The sequence below is a fragment of the Jaculus jaculus genome, chromosome X, assembly GCF_020740685.1.
Source record: "Jaculus jaculus isolate mJacJac1 chromosome X, mJacJac1.mat.Y.cur, whole genome shotgun sequence".
Classification (NCBI taxonomy): domain Eukaryota; kingdom Metazoa; phylum Chordata; class Mammalia; order Rodentia; family Dipodidae; genus Jaculus; species Jaculus jaculus.
Window position 1 is genome coordinate 9,567,570 of NC_059125.1, and position 20,290 is coordinate 9,587,859.

General features: G+C 38.3%; 1 protein-coding gene across 1 annotated transcript in view; it reads right to left on the minus strand.

Annotated features, from left to right (window-relative positions):
* Positions 1-20,290, minus strand: part of Bmx (BMX non-receptor tyrosine kinase) — a 60,277-nt gene that overhangs the window by 15,056 nt on the left and 24,931 nt on the right. The window contains exons 8-13 of the mRNA XM_045140692.1: positions 19,542-19,589; positions 16,987-17,058; positions 16,268-16,321; positions 7,506-7,560; positions 5,184-5,263; positions 2,155-2,282 (exon numbers count right to left, since the gene is read on the minus strand). Of these exons, the coding sequence (XP_044996627.1) occupies positions 2,155-2,282; positions 5,184-5,263; positions 7,506-7,560; positions 16,268-16,321; positions 16,987-17,058; positions 19,542-19,589 (437 nt within the window). The remainder of the gene's footprint in view (positions 1-2,154; positions 2,283-5,183; positions 5,264-7,505; positions 7,561-16,267; positions 16,322-16,986; positions 17,059-19,541; positions 19,590-20,290) is intronic.

The window sequence follows — 20,290 nt, forward strand, 5'->3', positions numbered from 1 at the left end:
TAATAAAAATTTTAAAAAATCTCATAAGTTGCTTGGCAGAGTCTTGCTTGAAAATTTTTCCCATTATGTTTTGTTATATTTTTTGTAATCTTATATATACACATTCAAACAGCACATACATTTGGCAAATATTTCAAACAATAAAGAAGGGGACAATATGAAAAATAAACAATTTGGGGGCTGGAAAGATGGCTTAGTGGTTAAGGCGCTTGCCTGCAAAGCCAAAGGACCCAGGTTCAATTCCCCAGGACCCATGTAAGCCAGATGGACAAGGTGATGCAGGCATCTGGAGTTTGCAGTGGCTGGATGCCCTGGCACATCCATTCTTTCTCTCCCTCTCTCAAATAAATAAATAAATAAATGAATATAAAATAAAAATAAACAATTTGATTTCTAAAATTATATTTATTGCTAAATTTTATTACGTGGTCAAGTCATTTTCATTGTTTCCATAGAGTTATAGTAAAGTTTGACTTGGAACCATTATGATTTATAGAACCCACTCAGGAAAGTAAGTACTTCTTGCTTTGAATGTAGGATGTTATCTTAATTATGGATAAGTTTTTATTTGGCAAAAGTATGTGAATATCTACCCTGAATATACAGAAATATGTACATTAAATGACTTCTGGATATGTTATAAGGATTTAGGAAAGTAATCTGTGGTTTATGATTTCCATTAAGAAATTGATTGTCTTTGTAATAACATATTTTAACTATAAATAACCATATTCACAAATCAATATATTCTGTCAAGATATGTATTTTTACAACTATTGCTTTCATAATCCATTATATGAGTCATAAAATCCAAGTAGTAAACTAGTATTTTAGTTTTTTTTTTCTTAGAACCTGTAACTTTTTACAGCATCATTTATGGTGGAATTATCCATGCACACACATCTGTGCATGCAATACTTTTCCAAAGGGTACTCTTGAGGAACTACTAATTAATATAAACAATTGAGGAAATTTGAAAGAAGAAAATACAAATAAGAACCAAAAGGGAAGACAATTCCAGTCAGATACAATAATATCAGTTTGTCACTTTGTTTTACACACTGTTGGAAATTTGACCTGTCACTGACTTAAGAGGTACCATTACTAAACACCTAGGCAAAATTTTAAAAGAAAATCTGTATCCCAGGTTGGTGAAGATGAAAGAAATTGTTGCTAGCAGGATTGTCCTCTTCTGAAAAGTATTTGCCAATTTTTGAATTTTAAATTTTAGACTTTGTCTTAGAAATTGTCTATAGAAACAAGTAGATAGACAGAGCTATGTATGTAGGACTATCTAATAAAAAAATCCACTGTAATGTGAAATATCAGACATGATCCGACTGCTAATCATCAGAGAATCAGGTGAATAAGTCAGTGGGTAACTGCAATGAAATTCTATGTTGCTGATAAATAAAACAAAGGAAGTTATACATGTTTTCATGGAAAGTCTTCTAAGACATCCTATTTCTGTAAAACTATAATGCTGATAAATATATGATTTATGTATACATAAAATGAATAAATATTCATATCTGTACACAAAAACGTTGTAATTCACTTCATTCTGTTCATAGAGATTATCAGCCAATGATTCCTATTTCTATAATGTTTGAATTTACAATCAACTTGCTTCTATAGGCAAGGGAAAAAAACCCTTCAAATAGTTTTTTTTTAAGAATTTTTTTTAAATTTATTTATTTATTTGAGAGCGACAGACAGAGAGAGAAAGACAGATAGAGGGGGAGAGAGAGAATGGGCGCGCCAGGGCTTCCAGCCTCTGCAAATGAACTCCAGACGCGTGCGCCCCCTTGTGCACCTGGCTAACGTGGGACCTGGGGAACCGAGCCTCGAACCGGGGTCCTTAGGCTTCACAGGCAAGCGCTTAACCGCTAAGCCATCTCTCCAGCCCTCAAATAGTTTTTGTAAAACATTTCTCCTTTTGCATAACTCAGTTTCAATCTTTCTGACATTATAAAATGTATTGTGTTATATTTTAGGAAGTATAAGTTGCAATTCATAAAAAAATGAGTTTGACAGCATATTTACTACTTGCTTGGTTCCCTCTATAATTAACAATATGAGCAGGACCAATGTATCTAAGAAAATTGGTATTTATAGACAAGGAACCACCAAAGAAAAACTGCAATAAGTTACCTGCTGAATTGTGTTGATGATAGTGAATAAGTTTTGGAATGGAATCAAAACAGTAGTTTTCTGCCAAGTATAATTTATTTTCAGCATTTGTATGCACATGGTAATGTTTGACGGTGCCTTTTTTATCACTAGTAAGGAGAAAAGAATGTTAGATTAAGCAATTGAAACTCAAATAATGGTTAACTAATTATTTTGGATGTATTTGCAAATTTTGGAGAGGGAATTCAGAGAGGATTTCTAAGTCTTGACACCTAGTGTTTTTCTGGAAGCATTTATAACACTCAGTAATTATGGAAGAGGGCTCCTGTCTGAACTCAATATATTATTTATGTATATACAAAATTCATGTTCAATATGATTTCAACTATGTGTATTATTCTTCCCTTAGTAAGTATAAAAATAGAATCTTTCTCTAAGAATTAAGAGCCTTGAAGTTCTCTAAGATTGCATGTGAATATGAATTTTTTGTAAGATACTATGGAGATAAAAAATGTGGGATATGTGTATTCTCACCTTAGAGGTCTTTTGGGAGTAGGACACATAGGGTGAAATGTGTAGGACTATACTTTAATTCTTCATGTAGAAATATAATAATGATTATTGTTATTTCTTTATTGGGTGCTATTTTTATAAGTGACAGGCCATGACCTGACCCAATAATTATATTATAAGTGTCTTTTCCACATAAAACATTTTCTTCTTTCCTCCACTTTTAGAAAACTGTGGTGAATTATAAACTAAATTGATTTAGGTTAATCAGGAATAATATGCCTGCCTCAGAGTTTAGAATATGGCATTGTGGTCAAGTTCAGTTCCACAACTTGCTATCTGCCTCCTCTGGTTGTTATAAAGATTGGAAGAGATCTCCGGGCGTGGTGGCACATGCCTTTAATCCCAGCACTTGGGAGGCAGAGGTAGGAGGATCGCCGTGAGTTCGAGGCCACCCTGAGACTCCATAGTGAATTCCAGGTCAGCCTGGGCTAGAGTGAGCCCCTACCTCAAAAACACACACACACACACACACACACACACACACACACACACACACACACAAAAGATTGGAAGAGATCATGTGAGTGCATGCGTGCGTGCGTGAGTGCATGTGTGTGTGCATTTACTATGCTTGGCACACAAGAAATAGTTAATGAAATGTTGGAATGCCAACTTAGCTAAAAAATGCAATTGCAACTGGCTAATCTGTTTTGATTTCAGTATGAGATTCGCTGATGCCTGCTGATTCCTTATCTGTTGGCTCATGTTTCTACTTGATTGTCTTCAAAAAGGGAATTTTGAGTGAGGAAGCATGACAAGGAGGACCTCTGATAGCGTCTTTTCCTAAAACTACAGGGTCGAAGGGTCACAGATATTTTGATGCTCAGTGAACAGGGTGTTCTCCAGTTACTGGATTTGTTTCAGCCAGTATCCATGGGCAGCCTAGTCTATGAGCTCACTGGAGACATGGGTTCTTGTGTTGAAAATTGCTGTGTGGCCACTTAAGTTACACCCTATTATCTCAAGTTAGCTGAAGGCATTCTGCAACACAAGTCTCAAAAGAAAATACCTTATCATTACCTACTTATTGTAAACACACATGTAGATGTTGTGGGCAGGCACTCATTGGCACCAATCTAGCCATATATATACAAAATATTTTTTGTTCATTTATTTATTTAAGAGCTGCAGACACAGAGAAAAAGACAGAGGGAGAGAGAGAGAATGGGCGCGCCAGAGCTTCCAGCCACTGCAAACGAACTCCAGACACGTGCGCCCCCTTGTGCATCTGGCTAACGTGGGACCTGGGTAACCGAGCCTTGAACCGGGGTCCTTAGGCTTCACAGGCAAGTGCTTAACTGCTAAGCCATCTCTCCAGCCCTTAATATATTTTTTAATGACCCTAATTAATATATGATCAGATATTCATTCCAAAACACTGAGGGTTTCAGTGTAGGTACACTTAGTTATTTGATTGTTGGTGGCCCAGCTTTATATTATTCACTTAATAGCTTCATGGGCAGGGCATGGAAAGCTCCCTTTGAGCCTCAGGTTTTCTTTTTTCTTTTTTTTTTTTTTTTGTTTTTTTGAGGTAGGGTCTTACTCTGGCCCAGGCTGACCTGGAATTCACTATGTAGTCTCAGGCTGGCCTCGAACTCATAGCGATCCTCCTACTGTTTGCCTCCTGAGTGCTGGAATTAAAGGCATGCACCACCATGCCCAGCTGAACCTCAGTGTTTTAATCAATAGCATGGTACAAATGAAAAGAGGTTTCTTATTCTGAATGAGCATTACAAAAAAAAACCAAAGAGCTAACAGTCAGGGGGAAAGTGGCTTCTACAACTCTGGAAGGCACAAACCTGCAATCTCAGCACTGGGGAAGTAAAGACAGATGGATCAAGAGTTAGAGGCTACATGGTGAGGCCCTGTGTCAAAACCACTGATATCTGGATTAGGATCCCAATGAGGAGGACTTTCTTGAGATAACTCTGGGCCATTTTGTAGGACTGTCCTAGCAGAGCAGATGGAACTACTCCATCCTTGTTGTAACAACCAGATTAATAGTAATTGCTATTAGCTTACTCAGTGCTCATAACAGTCTGCCATTGTCTGGAGTGGGCAGGAAAGGCTCATTCACCATTCTACTGAAAGTGGGGGATTAGGAAGGAAATTACTAATGTCTCTATTCAACAGAAACACTTGGATCTAAAATTCCAGAGTTCAAGCTGGGCGTGGTGGTGCATGCCTTTAATCCTAGCACTTGGGAGGCAGAGGTGGGAGGATCGCTGAGAGTTTGTGGCCACCCTGAGACTACATAGTGAATTCCAGGTCAGCCTGATCCAGAGTGAGACCCTACCTCGAAAAACCAAAAAAAAAAAAAAAAAAAAAAAAAATTAAAAAAATTAAATAAATAAAATTTAAAAAAATAAATAAAATTCCAGAGTTCAATAATGTTGGCTCACCTCACAATGTGGTCAGTGGCCACTGTATTCAAAGAACATACATGAAAGAAAGAAGAAAATCCACATCATACTTACTTCACAGCCTTACTAAATAAGGACACGGTATACATTCCCACCTGACTGGAATTTCTAACCATAAATGCTCCTTCTTTTCCCTGAAAAAGAAGGTTCATTTGCATTATTTTTTTAAAATTTTTATTTATTTATTTATTTGAGAGAGACAGACACAGAGAGAAAGACAGATAGAAGGAGAGAGAGAGAATGGGCGCGCCAGGGCTTCCAGCCTCTGCAAACGAACTCCAGATGTGTGCGCCCCCTTGTGCATCTGGCTAACGTGGGACCTGGGGAACCGAGCCTTGAACCCGGGTCCTTAGGCTTCACAGGCAAGCGCTTAACCGCTAAGCCATCTCTCCAGCCCTGCATTATTTTTGAAAATTACTTTTCCTGTAGGAAATAAGAAATACTTTAGGTCCACTTTAAATGTTATCACGAGTGCTGGTTTCCCAACAGTTGGCACAGAAAAAGCTCATAGCTTAGCTTTCTTCCTCTTCTCACTCAAATCCTTCCTTTCACCCCCTTCTTTCTTTCCTTTTTTTTTTTTTTGTGATGCTGGAAATAGATCTTTGTTTTGGAAACTAACTTTCCTTGGATAATCAAGGGCTCTACTACTGAGCTATATATCACCACCCCACAGAGTGTCTCTCTAAACATATTTTGTGTTTCAACTCTTCTTATACAACTAGTCTGCAACTCTCATAATATTTTGTTTTATAACTATGAGAGAAAGTTTCCATGTTTAAGAAAGAAATCTATATCATGTTCTTGAAATGCAGAACAAATCATCTATTAACGTTGTATATTCAGCTTGTCTTTTTCAATGACATTTGCTAATTTTAACCAGATCCGGATTCAGAAAGAGCAATAGTAAACTATGAATGTCACAAAATACCAAATGCATTTATCACAATAAGTACAATTCAAACAATAATTTGTGTATTTTGTTAAATTGAACTATATGCAAGGACCATTGTAACTATACCAATGAACAATGATATCTGTTTTTTTTTTTTTTTTTTTTTTTTGCTGTGCTCTGGTTCTGGTGCTATTGAACAGTGACTGAGTTGAAGTAAACAGCTATACTAATGATTGGTGACCCTCAATAAATGCTATTCCTTGAGCTGTGAGTACAGCTCAGCAGTAGAATGAATGCTTAGTGTGTGTTCGGGCCCAAGTTCCATTCTCAGCACTGTAAAATAAAAGCATTTCTCTTATTTGTGACTGTCTGAAGTCTCCCCCAATCTTGTCTTTGGACTGGGCCATGTGACTTACTATAACCAATGAGATATTAGCAACCCAGTTAACAACCCCAGCTAAATCCACTCCTCCATGTCAATTCATTAGCAAGTTGTGCTACTGGACCAGCTAACTCACAGAATTGTGAGAAATCATAATGTAAGCCATTACATTTTGGGCTGGTTTTCTTTATCTTTAAAGATAGTTTCAGGGTGGGGAGATGGCATGATGTTTAAGAACACTAACCATGTAAGCATGTGGGCCTTTCACTTCAGAGACCCCCAAATTTGACTCCTCAAACCTTTGTAAAAACATGAGAATGGCCATGCACATGTCACTCCAGTCTATTGGTGAAGTGGAGACAGGAGAATTCTGGAGCTCGCTGATCAGTAGCAACTCCAAGTTGAGGGAGTGACCCCTGTCTTAATGAAAGAAATATGTAAAGAACTGATAAAAGGGTGATATCTGAAATTCTCCTCTGACCTCCACACACATGTGCATGGGGCATGCACATTTGCACACATACATATGCAAAATAAAAGCTAAGTCCACTTAGAGCAGCACAAGAGGGCAGCAGGCTGGTTAATGACTAGAGTCTGAAGTTAGCGGTGATTTACTGTACAGAAATAGATATAAGGGACAGCGGGACCTGGTAGCCCATAGAATAGACAACCAATGCTAGGATGAGTTGAGCCACTAGCGATGATGCTTCTCTGAGAATTGAATAGAATTGCATTAGTTTTGGGGCCCACTCATGGAAAGAAATCCTTGGGTTGAGGATGTAGCTCAGTGATAGAGAATGTTCTGTGTATGCACCAAAAAGGAGAAGATTCTTAGAGATGCTTTAGAAGAAAAGTCTATTAGGCTGGGGAGATGGCTCAACAGTTGTAGGTGCTTGCTTGCACAAAGCCTGCTGGCCTGGGTTTAATTCCAGGTACCTATATGTGAAGTCAGATGCACAAACTTGTGCGGGAGTCTGGAGTTCATTTGAGCAGGCAAGAGGTCCTATTGCACCCATACTCTATCTCTAATAAATAATTAAAATATAGAAGTTTAGGTTTAAAAATAGATATCTTTTAAAAGGAAGAAGAAAAGGATATTTACCTCTTGTCTCAGTAACTGCTCAGATTGTGACCTAGAGATGTTACCAGCAAACCAGCTGTAAAAGAATTGTGCATTTGAGAATTATTAATTTTTAAGTTGTATAAGTTGACACTCAACTTTTTAATCTGTGAAATGAGGTATTAGCCTATACCAGAAGTTTCTAAACGCAATTCCTTAAGAGCATTATGAGAGGATATTTTCAAAATCAGATTCTTTCTGTAAAATAGTTTATTTATTTATTTATTTAAGAGAGAGGTGGAGGGGCTGGAGAGATGGCTTAGCAGTTAAGGCACTTGCCTGCAAAGCCAAAAGATCCTGATTTGTTCTCCAGGACCCACATAAGCCAGATCAACAAGGTGGCACATGCATCTGGAGTTCATTTGTAGTGGGTGGAGGCCCTGGTGTACCCATTCTCTCTCTCTCTCATAAATATAAATAAATACACACACATATGTATATATATATACAGAGAGAGAGAGAGAGAGAGAGAGAGAGAGAGAGAGAGAGAGAGAGAAAATGGGCATTCCAGGGCATCTAGCCACTGCGAACAAACTCCAGACGCATGGCCAACTTGTGCATATGGCTTATGTGGGTACTAGGGACTTGAACTTGGGTACTTAGGCTTTGAAGGCAAATGGCTTAACTGTTAAGCCATCTCTCCAGCCCCCAAACAGATTCTTCTTAGGTCCTAATCAGTCAATTCTTCTTCTGGGGCTAGACTTGCATATTTGAAGTTGTAAAATGAACTAGTATTTAGGAATCTCTAGAGTCCTTCTAGATGACCTGTATGCTATTCTACAGTTCACTATTTTGGATGAGGACCAAACATTAGACCAACAAAGAAAGTTACTTCCAATGGGAACATTGTTAACATTGACAAGAATAAACACTCTTGTCTTCAACCCTATTATTGTATTTTAATCATCTGATAAAAGCACATTTTATATCACACATTTTCAAGGCAAATGCTTGTTTTGAGTTTTCTTCAGTACAATACGTCAACATCTCAGATTATATTAGAGCAGGAGTAGCTGTACTGAACTAAGAAAAAGATATGTGAGAAAACCAAGTATGATTCTTCTTTTTAAGATCAAGGTGCATGAAAAGGGTGAAGATAGAGGAAATTCAAGGCAGACGGTATCTTGAAACTTGACCTGAATGTATGGGAAGTGGTATTCTCTATAGCATCTCTATTAGTTGAGGAAGAAGGTATCAGCTGGTAGACACTTCAATAAAGTAGAAAGAACCTTAAGTCAACTAATGTGGAAGCCTGGGTTCTAGAAGTAACTATCCAATATGTGTAGTTGTGTGACTTTGAATAGACTTCTTAGCTTCTTCTGACCTTTGACTTCCCAATCTGCAAAGGTATGGAAAAAGCTGATCTTGAAAAGTTTGAAAGTCTCTTCTAACTTTATCCCTATAAATATTATATAATTAACCCTTGAGATATTAACTGATAGCTTTCTCATTACCACTTTAAGCTGACAATAGCCAATCAAAAGATTATTTAGTTATTATTTAGATAATTATTTAGGTATTTAGATAATGATAATCTTGAAGAGTGCTTCTTAAACTGTGGGTTGGGATCACATGTGGGGAGCATAACTGAATATGAGGTCACAGAAAATTTGGCAATAATATATGTTGTTTGAAAGTGCAACAACTAAAAATTAATTAAAAATCAAATGCACCATTGTGGAAATCAGTGTGATGGTTCCTGAGACAGCTAAAAATAGATTTACCATATGTCCCAGCCACACCACTCCTAGGCATATATACTAAGGACTTGTCTCACTACCTTAGAGATACTTGCTCAACTGGGTTTATTGGCACTCTATTTACAATAGCTAGGAAATGGAACCAGCCTAGATGTCCCTCAACTGATGAGTGGATAATAAAGATGTGGCACATTTGCACAATGGAGTTCTACTCAGCAGTAAGGAAAAATTAAGCTATGAAATTTGCAGGAAAATGGACGGATCTAGTAATCATTATAGTTAGTGAGATAACCCCAGCCCAGAAAGCCAAATGTCACATGTTCACTCTCATATGTGGATCCTAGCTACAAATGATTGGACTTCTGTGTGAGTAGGAAGAAAACTCAGCAGCAGAGGCCAGTAAGCTAGAAAGGAAATATAAAAGGAATAAAAAGGGAGGGGGGAACTTAATAGGGTGGTATTGTGTATATGTAAGTAGAAGAACAGATTAATGGGGGTGAAAAGGCCTAAGTGAGGTCAGGGGCAGAGATTGAGTAAAGGAAATGTGGAAGGCGGGCTAATAAAAATCTAAGAGGATATAAATAAGTCATATGGGCTGGAGAGATGGCTTAGCAGTTAAGCGCTTGCCTGTGAAGCCTAAGGACCCCGGTTCCAAACTTGGTTCCCCAGGTCCCACGTTAGCCAGATGCACAAGGGGGCGCACGCGTCTGGAGTTCATTTGCAGAGGCTGGAAGCCCTGGCGCGCCCATTCTTTCTCTCTCCCTCTATCTCTCTTTCTCTCTATGTCTGTCGCTGTCATATAAATAAATAAATTAATTAATTTAAAAAAATAAATAAGTCATATGGAAACCTACTTTTTTGGATAATGTAACACTCAGGAGCCATTAATTGTTACTAGAAAATTTTCAGTGCCAGAGATAGGATACTTTCCAGTGAATTGTTGGCCAGGGAGGTACCTGATGCCCCCAAAACATTACAGGCTATTGCCAAGGCCCTTGGTTTCCCACCAGGAATAGATGGTAGAACCCTATTGCTGAAGAATCCACAGACTTGGGCTGCAAGGTCACTGTGAAATCATGCTGGAGCTGAGCTGAAAATCTCCTCCATGTGGACCAGCTGGCAGAAAGCTGGAAAAGGGGGCTGGAAGTATTGCTTAGTGCTTAAGACTTATGCCTGCAAAGCCAAAGGACCCAGGTTCAATTCCCCAGGACCCACGTTAGCCAGATGCATAAGGGGCACATGCACCTAGAGTTTGTTTGCAGTGGCTGGAGGCCCTGGCATGCCTATTCTCTCCCTCTCTCTCTCTCTGTGTGTCAAATAAAAAAGAAAAGAAAATATTAAAAAAATACATAATATAATAATTTAAAGAATGCTGAGAAAAGCCACCCTGCATGCAGTTCAATGGGAGAGAGAGAAATCAACAGTGAAGCTACTCAACAGTGGATATTGCAAGTCTTATATTTGGCCAGACAGGCCAAATGAGCCAACAGGTGCAATAGTGGCACATCTGTTATGGGGGAAACCAATCACCCTCTAATTTGACTGGATGCCCTCTTCATGGGAGGGAATACATCCCTGATACTGAAAACCTACAACAGGGGCAGTCATGAGCCCTAAGGGTGTAACATCTCCTGGTGTCTGGCTAAATGTGTAAATATGCTCACCAAACTTCCCAGTAAGCACTTCTCTTAATTTCTATACCCATATATTAATGCTACTCTCACTCTTGGTTAAAGAAGCTTCCCTTTTCAGATGGCAATGACCTTGAGATGACTCAAAAGGCAATATGGTGCTGAGAAGAAGTGACAGAGGAGTGTTCAGAACTGAAATATCTCTATGACATCTTCCTAGGCTCAGGGTCCATTGCAGAAAATGTGGCAGAAAGAATGTAAGAGCCAAAGAAAGGGTAGGACTCCTTACAACATGCTCCTCCAGACACACAATATTCTCTCTCATATGTGGTTCCTAGCTACGAATGATTAGACTTCTATGTGATTAGGAATAAAACCCAGTAGCAGAGGCCAGTAAGCTAGAAACGAGTTATAAAGGGAGTAGAAGGGGAGGGATGGGGACTTAATTGGATGCTATTTTATGCATGTAAGTAGAAGAACAGATTAATGTGGGTGAAAATGACTAAGTGAGGTCAGAGGAAGAGATTGAGTAAAGGAAAGGTGGAGGGAGGGCTAATCCAAATCTAAGAGGATATAAATAAGTCATATGGAAACCAATCAAACACTCAGAAACCATAGATTGTTACTAAAAATTTTTCAGTGCCAGGAATGGGATACCCTCCAGTGAGTTTTTGGCCAGGGAGGTCCCCTATGCCCCCAAAACATTACAGACCATTGCCAAGGCCCTTGGTTTCCCACCAGGAATAGATGGTAGAACCCTATTGCTGAATACTCCACATAGCTGGGGTACATGGTCAGTGAGAAATCCTGCTGGAACTGAGATGAAAACCTCCTCCATGTAGGCCAGCTGACAGAAAGCTGGAAAAAGCTATGCTGCATGCAGTTCAATGGGAGAAAGAAAAATCACCAGTGAAGATACTCAACAGTGGGCACTGCAAGCCTTAGATTTGACCAGCCAGGCCAAATGAGCCAATAGGTACAATAGTGGCACATCTGTCATATTGGAAACCAACTTCCCTCTAATTGGACAGGAAGCCTTCTCCATGGGAGGGAATATATCCCTGGTACTGAAAACCTACAACAGGGGTAGTCATGAGTCCTAGAGGTGTAACGTCTGTTGGTGTTTGGCTAAATGTATATACTATGCTCACTAAACTTCCAAGTAAGCACTTCTATTAAAGTTCATACCCATATATTAATGCTACTTTCACTTTCGGTTAGAGAAGCTTCTCTTTTTCAGATGGCAGTGACATTGGGATGACTCAGAAGGCATCATGGTGCTGAGAAGAAATGACAGAGGAGTGCTCAGCACTGAAATATCTCTATCATATCTTCCAAGGCTCAGGATCCATTGCAGAAGAGGTGGCAGAAAGAATGTAAGAGCCAAAGGAAGGGTAGGACTCCTTACAATGCGCACTCCTCCAGACACAAAATGGCCTGGATATCCATGATCTCACAGTGCCTGACACTACGTATATAAGACCCTCATAACAGGAGGAAGAGATCATGACATCAAAATAAAAGAGAGATTTATTGGGCAGGGGATATGATGGAGAGTGGAGTTTCAAGGGGGAAAGTGGGGGAGGGAAGAAATTACCATGGGATATGGTCTACAATTATGGAAGTTGTCATTAAAAACATCAAATGCATAGTGAATCCGAGGTGTTTTTTGCAGCATTTCCTCATGTTACGTCACATGTCTTCATTGCAGCTTGGGTTCCAAACACACTGTATGTATATTTTTGCACTGTGGATGCTATCATGCCACATAAAACCAATGAATACTTTATAAAAAATACATTGGATCAGATTAGAGACTATCATACTGTATAGATTGCAGTGTTTTTACTGTATATAAAAAAGTTTCTTGGACTAGAGAGATGGGTTAATGGTTAAAGTGCTTGCCTATGAAGCCTAATGACCCTGGTTCGATTCCCTAGTACCCACACAAGCCAGATGCACAAGGTGGCACATGCATCTGGAGTTTATTTGCAGTGGCTAAAGGCTTTGGCACCCCCATTCTTTCTCTCTCTCATAAATAAATAAAAAATATTCTTAAAAAGTTTCTGGCCTTATTGAAACATAATGGCTTAATTACAGTAAGAAAGCTTTAATATTTTTCTACCATTATTCTTAAGCAGGTAAGTATCAAATTAGTGTATCTTGGGTTGTATTGTATTCTAATAGTTGATTTTAAAATTGTTGTTTGAATTGGTAACTTGAGTTTCATAAAAAAAAATCATTCAATGAATTTGGGTCTGAGATTAGTAGAGCGTTTCCAACAATTTTTGAAATACTTGTAATGATACCTCTGCAATTTTGTACTATGTATTTATGTGAAGTGATATTTTCAGCAATGACAGCTATAAAAAAAATCAGTCAAGTCTGAACAATGTGGAAAATGCTACATGTCCTGTATAGTATCTAATGTTTAGCCAAGATTTAATTCTTTATGTGAAAAGAAACAAGTACATTGATTTCATTAGGATGAAAATTTGTTTTCATCTTTAAAAATGGTTAAATTATATGTATACCAAAATTATTTCTAAAAGATTTCTCTAGGCTTTATTGTCAGTAAATGTTTGATTTGCATATCTATTTTACATCCTTATATACGCAGGGTTATGTAAAAATTCTTTGAGTGAAAAGGGTCTGTAAGTGGAAAAAGTTTAAGAAGCTCTAATTTAAGTTATGTAAGGAAAAAATTAGCAGGAATAAAAAAGACAAGGGTCTTCTAATGCTTATTTATGTTTATTTTAACTTTAATTTTTGCCTGTGCTTGTGTGCATAATAGGTGTGATATAGCATGTGCGGAGTGTATGGATGTGTTTGTTCAGATGTGATGCTGTATTGGGTATTTTCCTCCATGTTCATCTTCTTTCCTTAAGACAGAATATCTTCACTAATTTTGGATCTTTGGTTGTTTCCAGGGCCCCAGCAATTCTCTGGGCTCTGCTTCCCACATACTGGGGTTACAGATTTCTGTGCTATGTCCAATAGAGAATCATTCTTAGTGGTCTCAGACTCTCTCTGGCCCTCATGCTTGTATGCAGGAAGTGCTTTTAACCACTGAGTGTCCTCCAATTCCTGTTTGTGTTTTTTAAATTCAGTATGTCAATGTCAAACAGCAGACGTCCAGTTCTGATTTTCCACATAAATCTCAGTGTTTCCATCTTTAATGGAGTGCTGTGGAATTTCTCATAGAGTTATGGCTATGGAATAAATGCTCCAGGAATCCTGACAGTATAGGAAATAGGGAGACATCAAGTTTGTTGTGACATCATATAAATCCTGAGAGCTCTTTGGAATCTCTTTGATTTTGTAGAGGATGGTTCTTTCCCAATAATTTCCACAATGTATATCTGTTAAATACTTTCAATCCAGTAGAATATCTTATTTTATTTTTTTGGTTTTTCGAGGTAGGGTCTCACTCTGGTCCAGGCTGACCTGGAATTAACTCTGTAGTCTCAGGGTGGCCTCGAACTCATGGCGATCCTCCTACCTCTGCCTCCCGAGTGCTGGGATTAAAGGCGTGCGCCACGCCTGGCTTATAATATCTTAAATTGTATGTTTTGGGCTTTCAAAATAAAGACTTTCAATTCCTCGAAGTGCTAAAGACTAAACCTCAACAATGAAAGATTTATTTCAGTTGGTTTAAATCTGGGCCTTTTGTTAAAAATGCAGTTCTCATTGGAAATGACCTCTTTGTCCTCAGTCTTTTATGTCTTAGTATGATTATTCTAGTCAGTGCTTCACTAGAGGGTAAATGTTAGGGCAGAAGGAACTAAAATGTGCTGAAGTGATAGTACCATGAAAGAGGATAGAATACACTGTATCTTCCTCAATTTAACAGTCATGCTTAGTTCTAGGGTGGATTAGGTAACAGGAGGAGGGGAAACAGTGACATGTGCATTGTAACAACTCTCACTTAACATATAACCAATAAATCAATAATTGTGTCAAAACAGAACTAGAAATGTATAGAATACTAATGTCTATGTGAATTCTGAAAACCTTTGAGTATCAAATGTCTGAAAAATGCAATATTCTATATCACACCCATCTTTTTTAAAATTTTGAATGAGAGAAAGAGGAGAGAAAAAAGGGAGAGAGAGGGGAGGGGAAGAGAATGGGTGCCTTGGGGTCTTTCAGCCATTGTGAACAAACTCCAGATGCTTGTGCCCCCTTGTTGTGCATGCTTGTATCAGTATGGGTCTGGCTTATGTGGGACCTGGAGATTGGAACATGCATTCTCAGGCTTGGCAGGCAAGCGCCTTAATTGATAAACCATCTTTCCAGCTCTGCCTATCTTTTTTAAAACACAGATCTTGGGCTGAAGGGATGGCTTAGCAGTTAATGTATTTGCCTGCAAAGCCAAAGGACTCAGGTTTGATTCCCTAGGACACACGTTGGCCAGATGCACAAGGGGGTACACTGCATCTGGAGTTCATTTGCAGTGGCTGGAGGCCCTGGTGTGCCCATTCTCTCTTCCCTCTTTCTCTGTCAAATAAATAAATATTTAAACATAAATCTTTATGTATAGGGGACAGTAATGCCTTTATTTATACAATAATAGAACTCTAGATTTTTTTTAAATTTCTTTTATTTATTTATTTATTTATTTATTTATTTATTTATTTATTTATTTAAGAGCGACAGACACAGAGAGAAGGACAGATAGAGGGAGAGAGAGAGAATGGGCGCGCCAGGGCTTCCAGCCTCTGCAAACGAACTCCAGACGCGTGCGCCCCCTTGTGCATCTGGCTAATGTGGGACCTGGGGAACCGAGCCTCGAACCGGGGTCCTTAGGCTTCACAGGCAAGCGCTTAACCGCTAAGCCATCTCTCCAGCCCGAACTCTAGATTTTTGAAAGAGCCTTAATGGCCACTTAGATCAGCCAGACAGTATAACTAGTATGAGTAAATTATTACTTTTTCAGAAATGTCCAGTTTATTCCTTATTTCCAGTGCAGTTTCTTTTGTAAAGCACTCCCAGTTGGATGCTAAATGATGTCATTCAATAACAGGAATCTACAAACAAATTCTGATATGTTCAAGGTCTCAGTGTGCTGCCTTGCAAAATTACTGCATTATAATTAAATGACCCTCAAATATGACTCAATAACAGCTTTGAAATATCCCAATTAGAGGTCTCCAGGGAATAAATAATGAGTAAAAACATCATATAGGCATCAGTTTTATGCAGACCAGATTAGGGAAAATATCTTCATTGATGACAAGCTAGCTCATTGCCACCTGTCATTTACATAAATGGACCAGGATCTGACATGAGTTTACTCATGTAAATCTAGCCTCCAAAAAACTCTGAGTCATTTGCTTTAATGCTTTTGAGTAGCAGAATAGAAGCATCTACATCTAGTTTGAGAGGAGCCCAGAGGACTTTCAACACTTACTCATAATCATCCAGACTCTCTTCTTCCTCAGATGAGCTGGACTCAGGGAACCCCCTTAGGAAGAGTGGAGAAACAACATCAATGCCAGAAAGGTCACCAAAAAAAAAAAAAAAAAAAAAAAAATCCAAGTGCCCAATTGTGTGCAATATCCAATCTTTATCCAAGTGAATAATCTTTTATACACACGAATAACCTAATGTTGATATTGTCAAATCTCCCTCTCTGCACTTAAGAAAGCTACCAGCAAAGGGAAGAAGAGCTAGTCATTCAAAGTTGAGTTGACGTCCGGTTTTATAAGAGAATGACTGTTCTACATAAGAGTCTCTCAGGGTCTCAGATTACCTCAATTTTTTCAAAGGTGGCTCATGAGACATGTGAAGGTCCAGTTGGGAATGGCTGCAGTTGAAGTTTCAACAAATGGGCCTGTGTATAGAGCTCTTTTTAGAGAAGAGTAGTTTGATGCTCTATTGCTTATATTCTTACTACAGATACTTGAGCTGGTGTATTAAAACATCAGAATATGTCATGAGTGGTGACTTGGAAGAACATGTGTGAAGAAAATTGTATTTCACACACCATCAGTTTAGGTCTACTTAAATGTTCAGAGAAGCAAACTACATGTGCACTTTTTCATATATGGCAAAATTAGTGCTAGTGGTTAGTTTTCCTATAAATAGAAGTAAATTTTGGATATGAAGTAGTATCTGGATTTGATTTACCATGATATCTTTGAGGTGCTTTGATTGCCAGTGTTTCTTTCCATTTGGTTACTGCAGGCAACATCTTCACTGCTACAAGTAAAGACATCTGATTTATACATTATAGATTGATGTCTACTTACAAATATTAAATGACAAAAATAGTTCGTTTCAGATATGTCTTAACCATGACTTTTTGGCTCACACATTTCACTTGGTTTGAAGTTAATGAATTAATTTTATCCTTTGGTTCTTCAAGGGACTTCAGAAAAAATCAACAGTTTGGCATTGTTCCTCAAGAAATATAATATTACATATTATATGATATTATATTATATATATTATAATAACTTACAATAACTCCAAACAAAAAGGAAATCAGGATAAGTCAACCATCTTGACTAGGCTTGCTCTCCCTTTCTTGTGGCTATGTACACATTCTTTCACATGTATTTTAAATATGTTCTTTTCCTTTTTGCTATTGTGATTGCAGCTGAAAGTTTTGAAGATATTGAACTTGGCACAGACGGATTGACAAGAGTTGCAGCATTCTCTGTGGTCTATCATTTTATTGTGTTCATTTTGGGTGGTAAGAACATGCAGAAGTGTCTGCCCCCTTCCCAAGCCCAAAGCTTCTTTATCTGGACTGTAGGGACCATTTCCCATTTGTCTTCAGAACCCAGTCTTGTTTTCAAAAGCTGGATTCACAGGGACATGCTCTCTTGGCAAGGAAATGTTTCTTGGGCTCCATTCCAAGGAATGCCTACAGAAAGCCTTCAAATGCTACAGTAACTCCCTCCCCATCTGCTCAAAGAACGTTGCCCACCAGAATCCCTTTTTGGCTTCCTTCCTTCATAAGAAAGTCTTCTTTACAGAGGGTAAGTGACTTATTTAGTGTTCATTTGTAAGAGGCCGTGGAGAGTGGCCATCTGTAGTACATAGCTTAGGCTGACCCATATAATGGAGTTCCATGCAGTTATTGAAAATAACCAGAAGCTGAGTGTCATAGCTATTATAAGAAATCAGCACTTGGGAGGCTGAGGCTTGAGAACTACCCTGAGCTTGAGACTAGTCCTAGATACGAAGTGAATTCCACAGCAGCCTGCACTATAGAGTTAAACCTTGTCTCAAAAAAACCCCTCAAACCACCAAAATAAGTAAAATTCAATAAATGACAACAAAAAAATCAGGTGCAACAATATGAATGTTTTTTAGCACTACTGAGCTACACATGTACAAATGATTAATTGTGCCTGGCATGGTGGCACATGCCTGTAATTCCAGCACTCAGAATATAGAGGTAGGAGGACCAGTTTAAATCCTTGACTATATGGCAAGTTTAAGGGCAGCCTGGGCTACATGAGGTCTTCTCTAAAACAAACAAAAAACTCCCCCCATAAAACAAATTTAAAAAATCCAATGTAAATTTCATGTTGTTTGTTACTATAGTAAAAGTTCTTTCTTAAAAAAAATGAGTCTATCTTCATGTATTCAAATGTGAAATATGATAAAGATATCATGTGACTAAGGTAAGAGGCCAAGAGAACTACAGAGAGAATGTGGTATATGGTACATAACATGCATAGAAAACCTTTTAGAGGATTACATACTAATCATTATGTAATAGCTGAGTGCTTTAGCGTGAATGTGAATTATTTTATTAATCAGAAAATTAAAGGTTAAAAAACAGCTTAGATGGACATAGTCAGAATGGAGAAAGTTGATACCAATCTCATGTAATATATGAGATAAGAATTGTCGCTGCTCTTTTTAAAATTCAAGCTCGATGAGGACTTTGTAGGAATTATAATTTACCCACAGATGCAATGGCATGCCAGCTAAGAAATGAACATCTGTGCTTTGTGTGGATAACTAGCGTCATGCACTCCTAGGGCAAAACCTAGGGTCAGGATCAAACCCAAGGGGCCACAAAATCTAGATGTATGTCAAAAACTCAGTAATGCAGTTAGACAACTTGTAATGAACTATTTTTAAACTCAGAATTAGGGCAACAAAAATCCTTCGTGAACAAAATATCAACATTTGAAATAAATATAGAATCTGGCAAACCATAAGTTTTTAGTTCTGCAACATACTCATGTGAATAAATATTTTCTCTAGGTTATCTTACAGATGGTCAGTCATTTTCATCACATACTTGTCTCAATCACTGGGCTTTCTCTCAGGGAGGAAGACTGGGAAAAAATGTTAACATGGCATCCATGCCTCTTAGATCTGGGCTTATGAGATTATCCCCTTTTATAAGAGTGTTGAGCTACAGGCAAATAAATGTTACCCTTCTCCTTACCAATAAAACATAGAATAAAAGCTGAGCGTGGTGGCATATACCTTTAATCCCAGCACTTGGGAGGTAGAGGTAGGAGGATTGCTGTGAGTTCAAGACCACCTTGAGACTACATAGTGAATTCCAGGTCAGCCTGAGATAGAGTGAGACCCTACCCCGAAAAATCCAAACAAACAAAAACATAGAATAATACACTGGGATGCTAGCTCCACTGTGGAATGAAAGGGACACAGCTTATTATATTAAAAACATAAAGCCAGAATATACTTACATTCTTTCAAGTTCTGTATGGTTCTCCGTTGTTAAAGTGAGGCATTTGCTTTAGGTAAAAATGAGGATGGAAAGAACAAAGAAATAAGAAGGCAAGGAGGAAACAAAGATAGGGGAGAAATGATGAGTCAGAGAGATGTTATGCATTCACTATGTGGGCACTCTGCAGGGTGGCTGGCAACTGGATGAGATTGGCTCACAGTGGGCAATGTGATGGGAATGACATCTGAGGCAGCAAATAAGGAAGGAATCATATAGCCATTCAATTCAACAATTATTGAGCACCAAATATGTGTCAGACCCCAGACACTTATACACCTTATATACTGCCTTCAAGGTGTTTTCAATTCCAGATTTGGATAGAATCTTAAATGTAGTTTTACATGGTACTAGGGAATAGATAGGCTTTGTAAGTAACAAAGCACCTTTAACTGCTGATCCATCTCCCCAGTCCCTGGATAGTATCTTTAGGAAGGAAAACTTGAAAAGACTAATCAAGTAAGCCTGCCTTATGTTTTAAAGATTCTGGTTTTAGAATGTGTGGTAATTTAGGGGAAGTGGGAGGAAGAAGGGTAAGCAATAAAATGTTGAAGTATCTCTGGTACCATTACATAGGATAATCTAAATAGAAAGTCCATGCTTCCCTAGTCTCAAGTGCTCACGTGCTGAACATTTTCTGAGAAGACAACTCTATCTTATCCAAGGCCGGCACCAGCAGCTTTGAGGCTGAGATCTAAGGCAGTGAGGGAA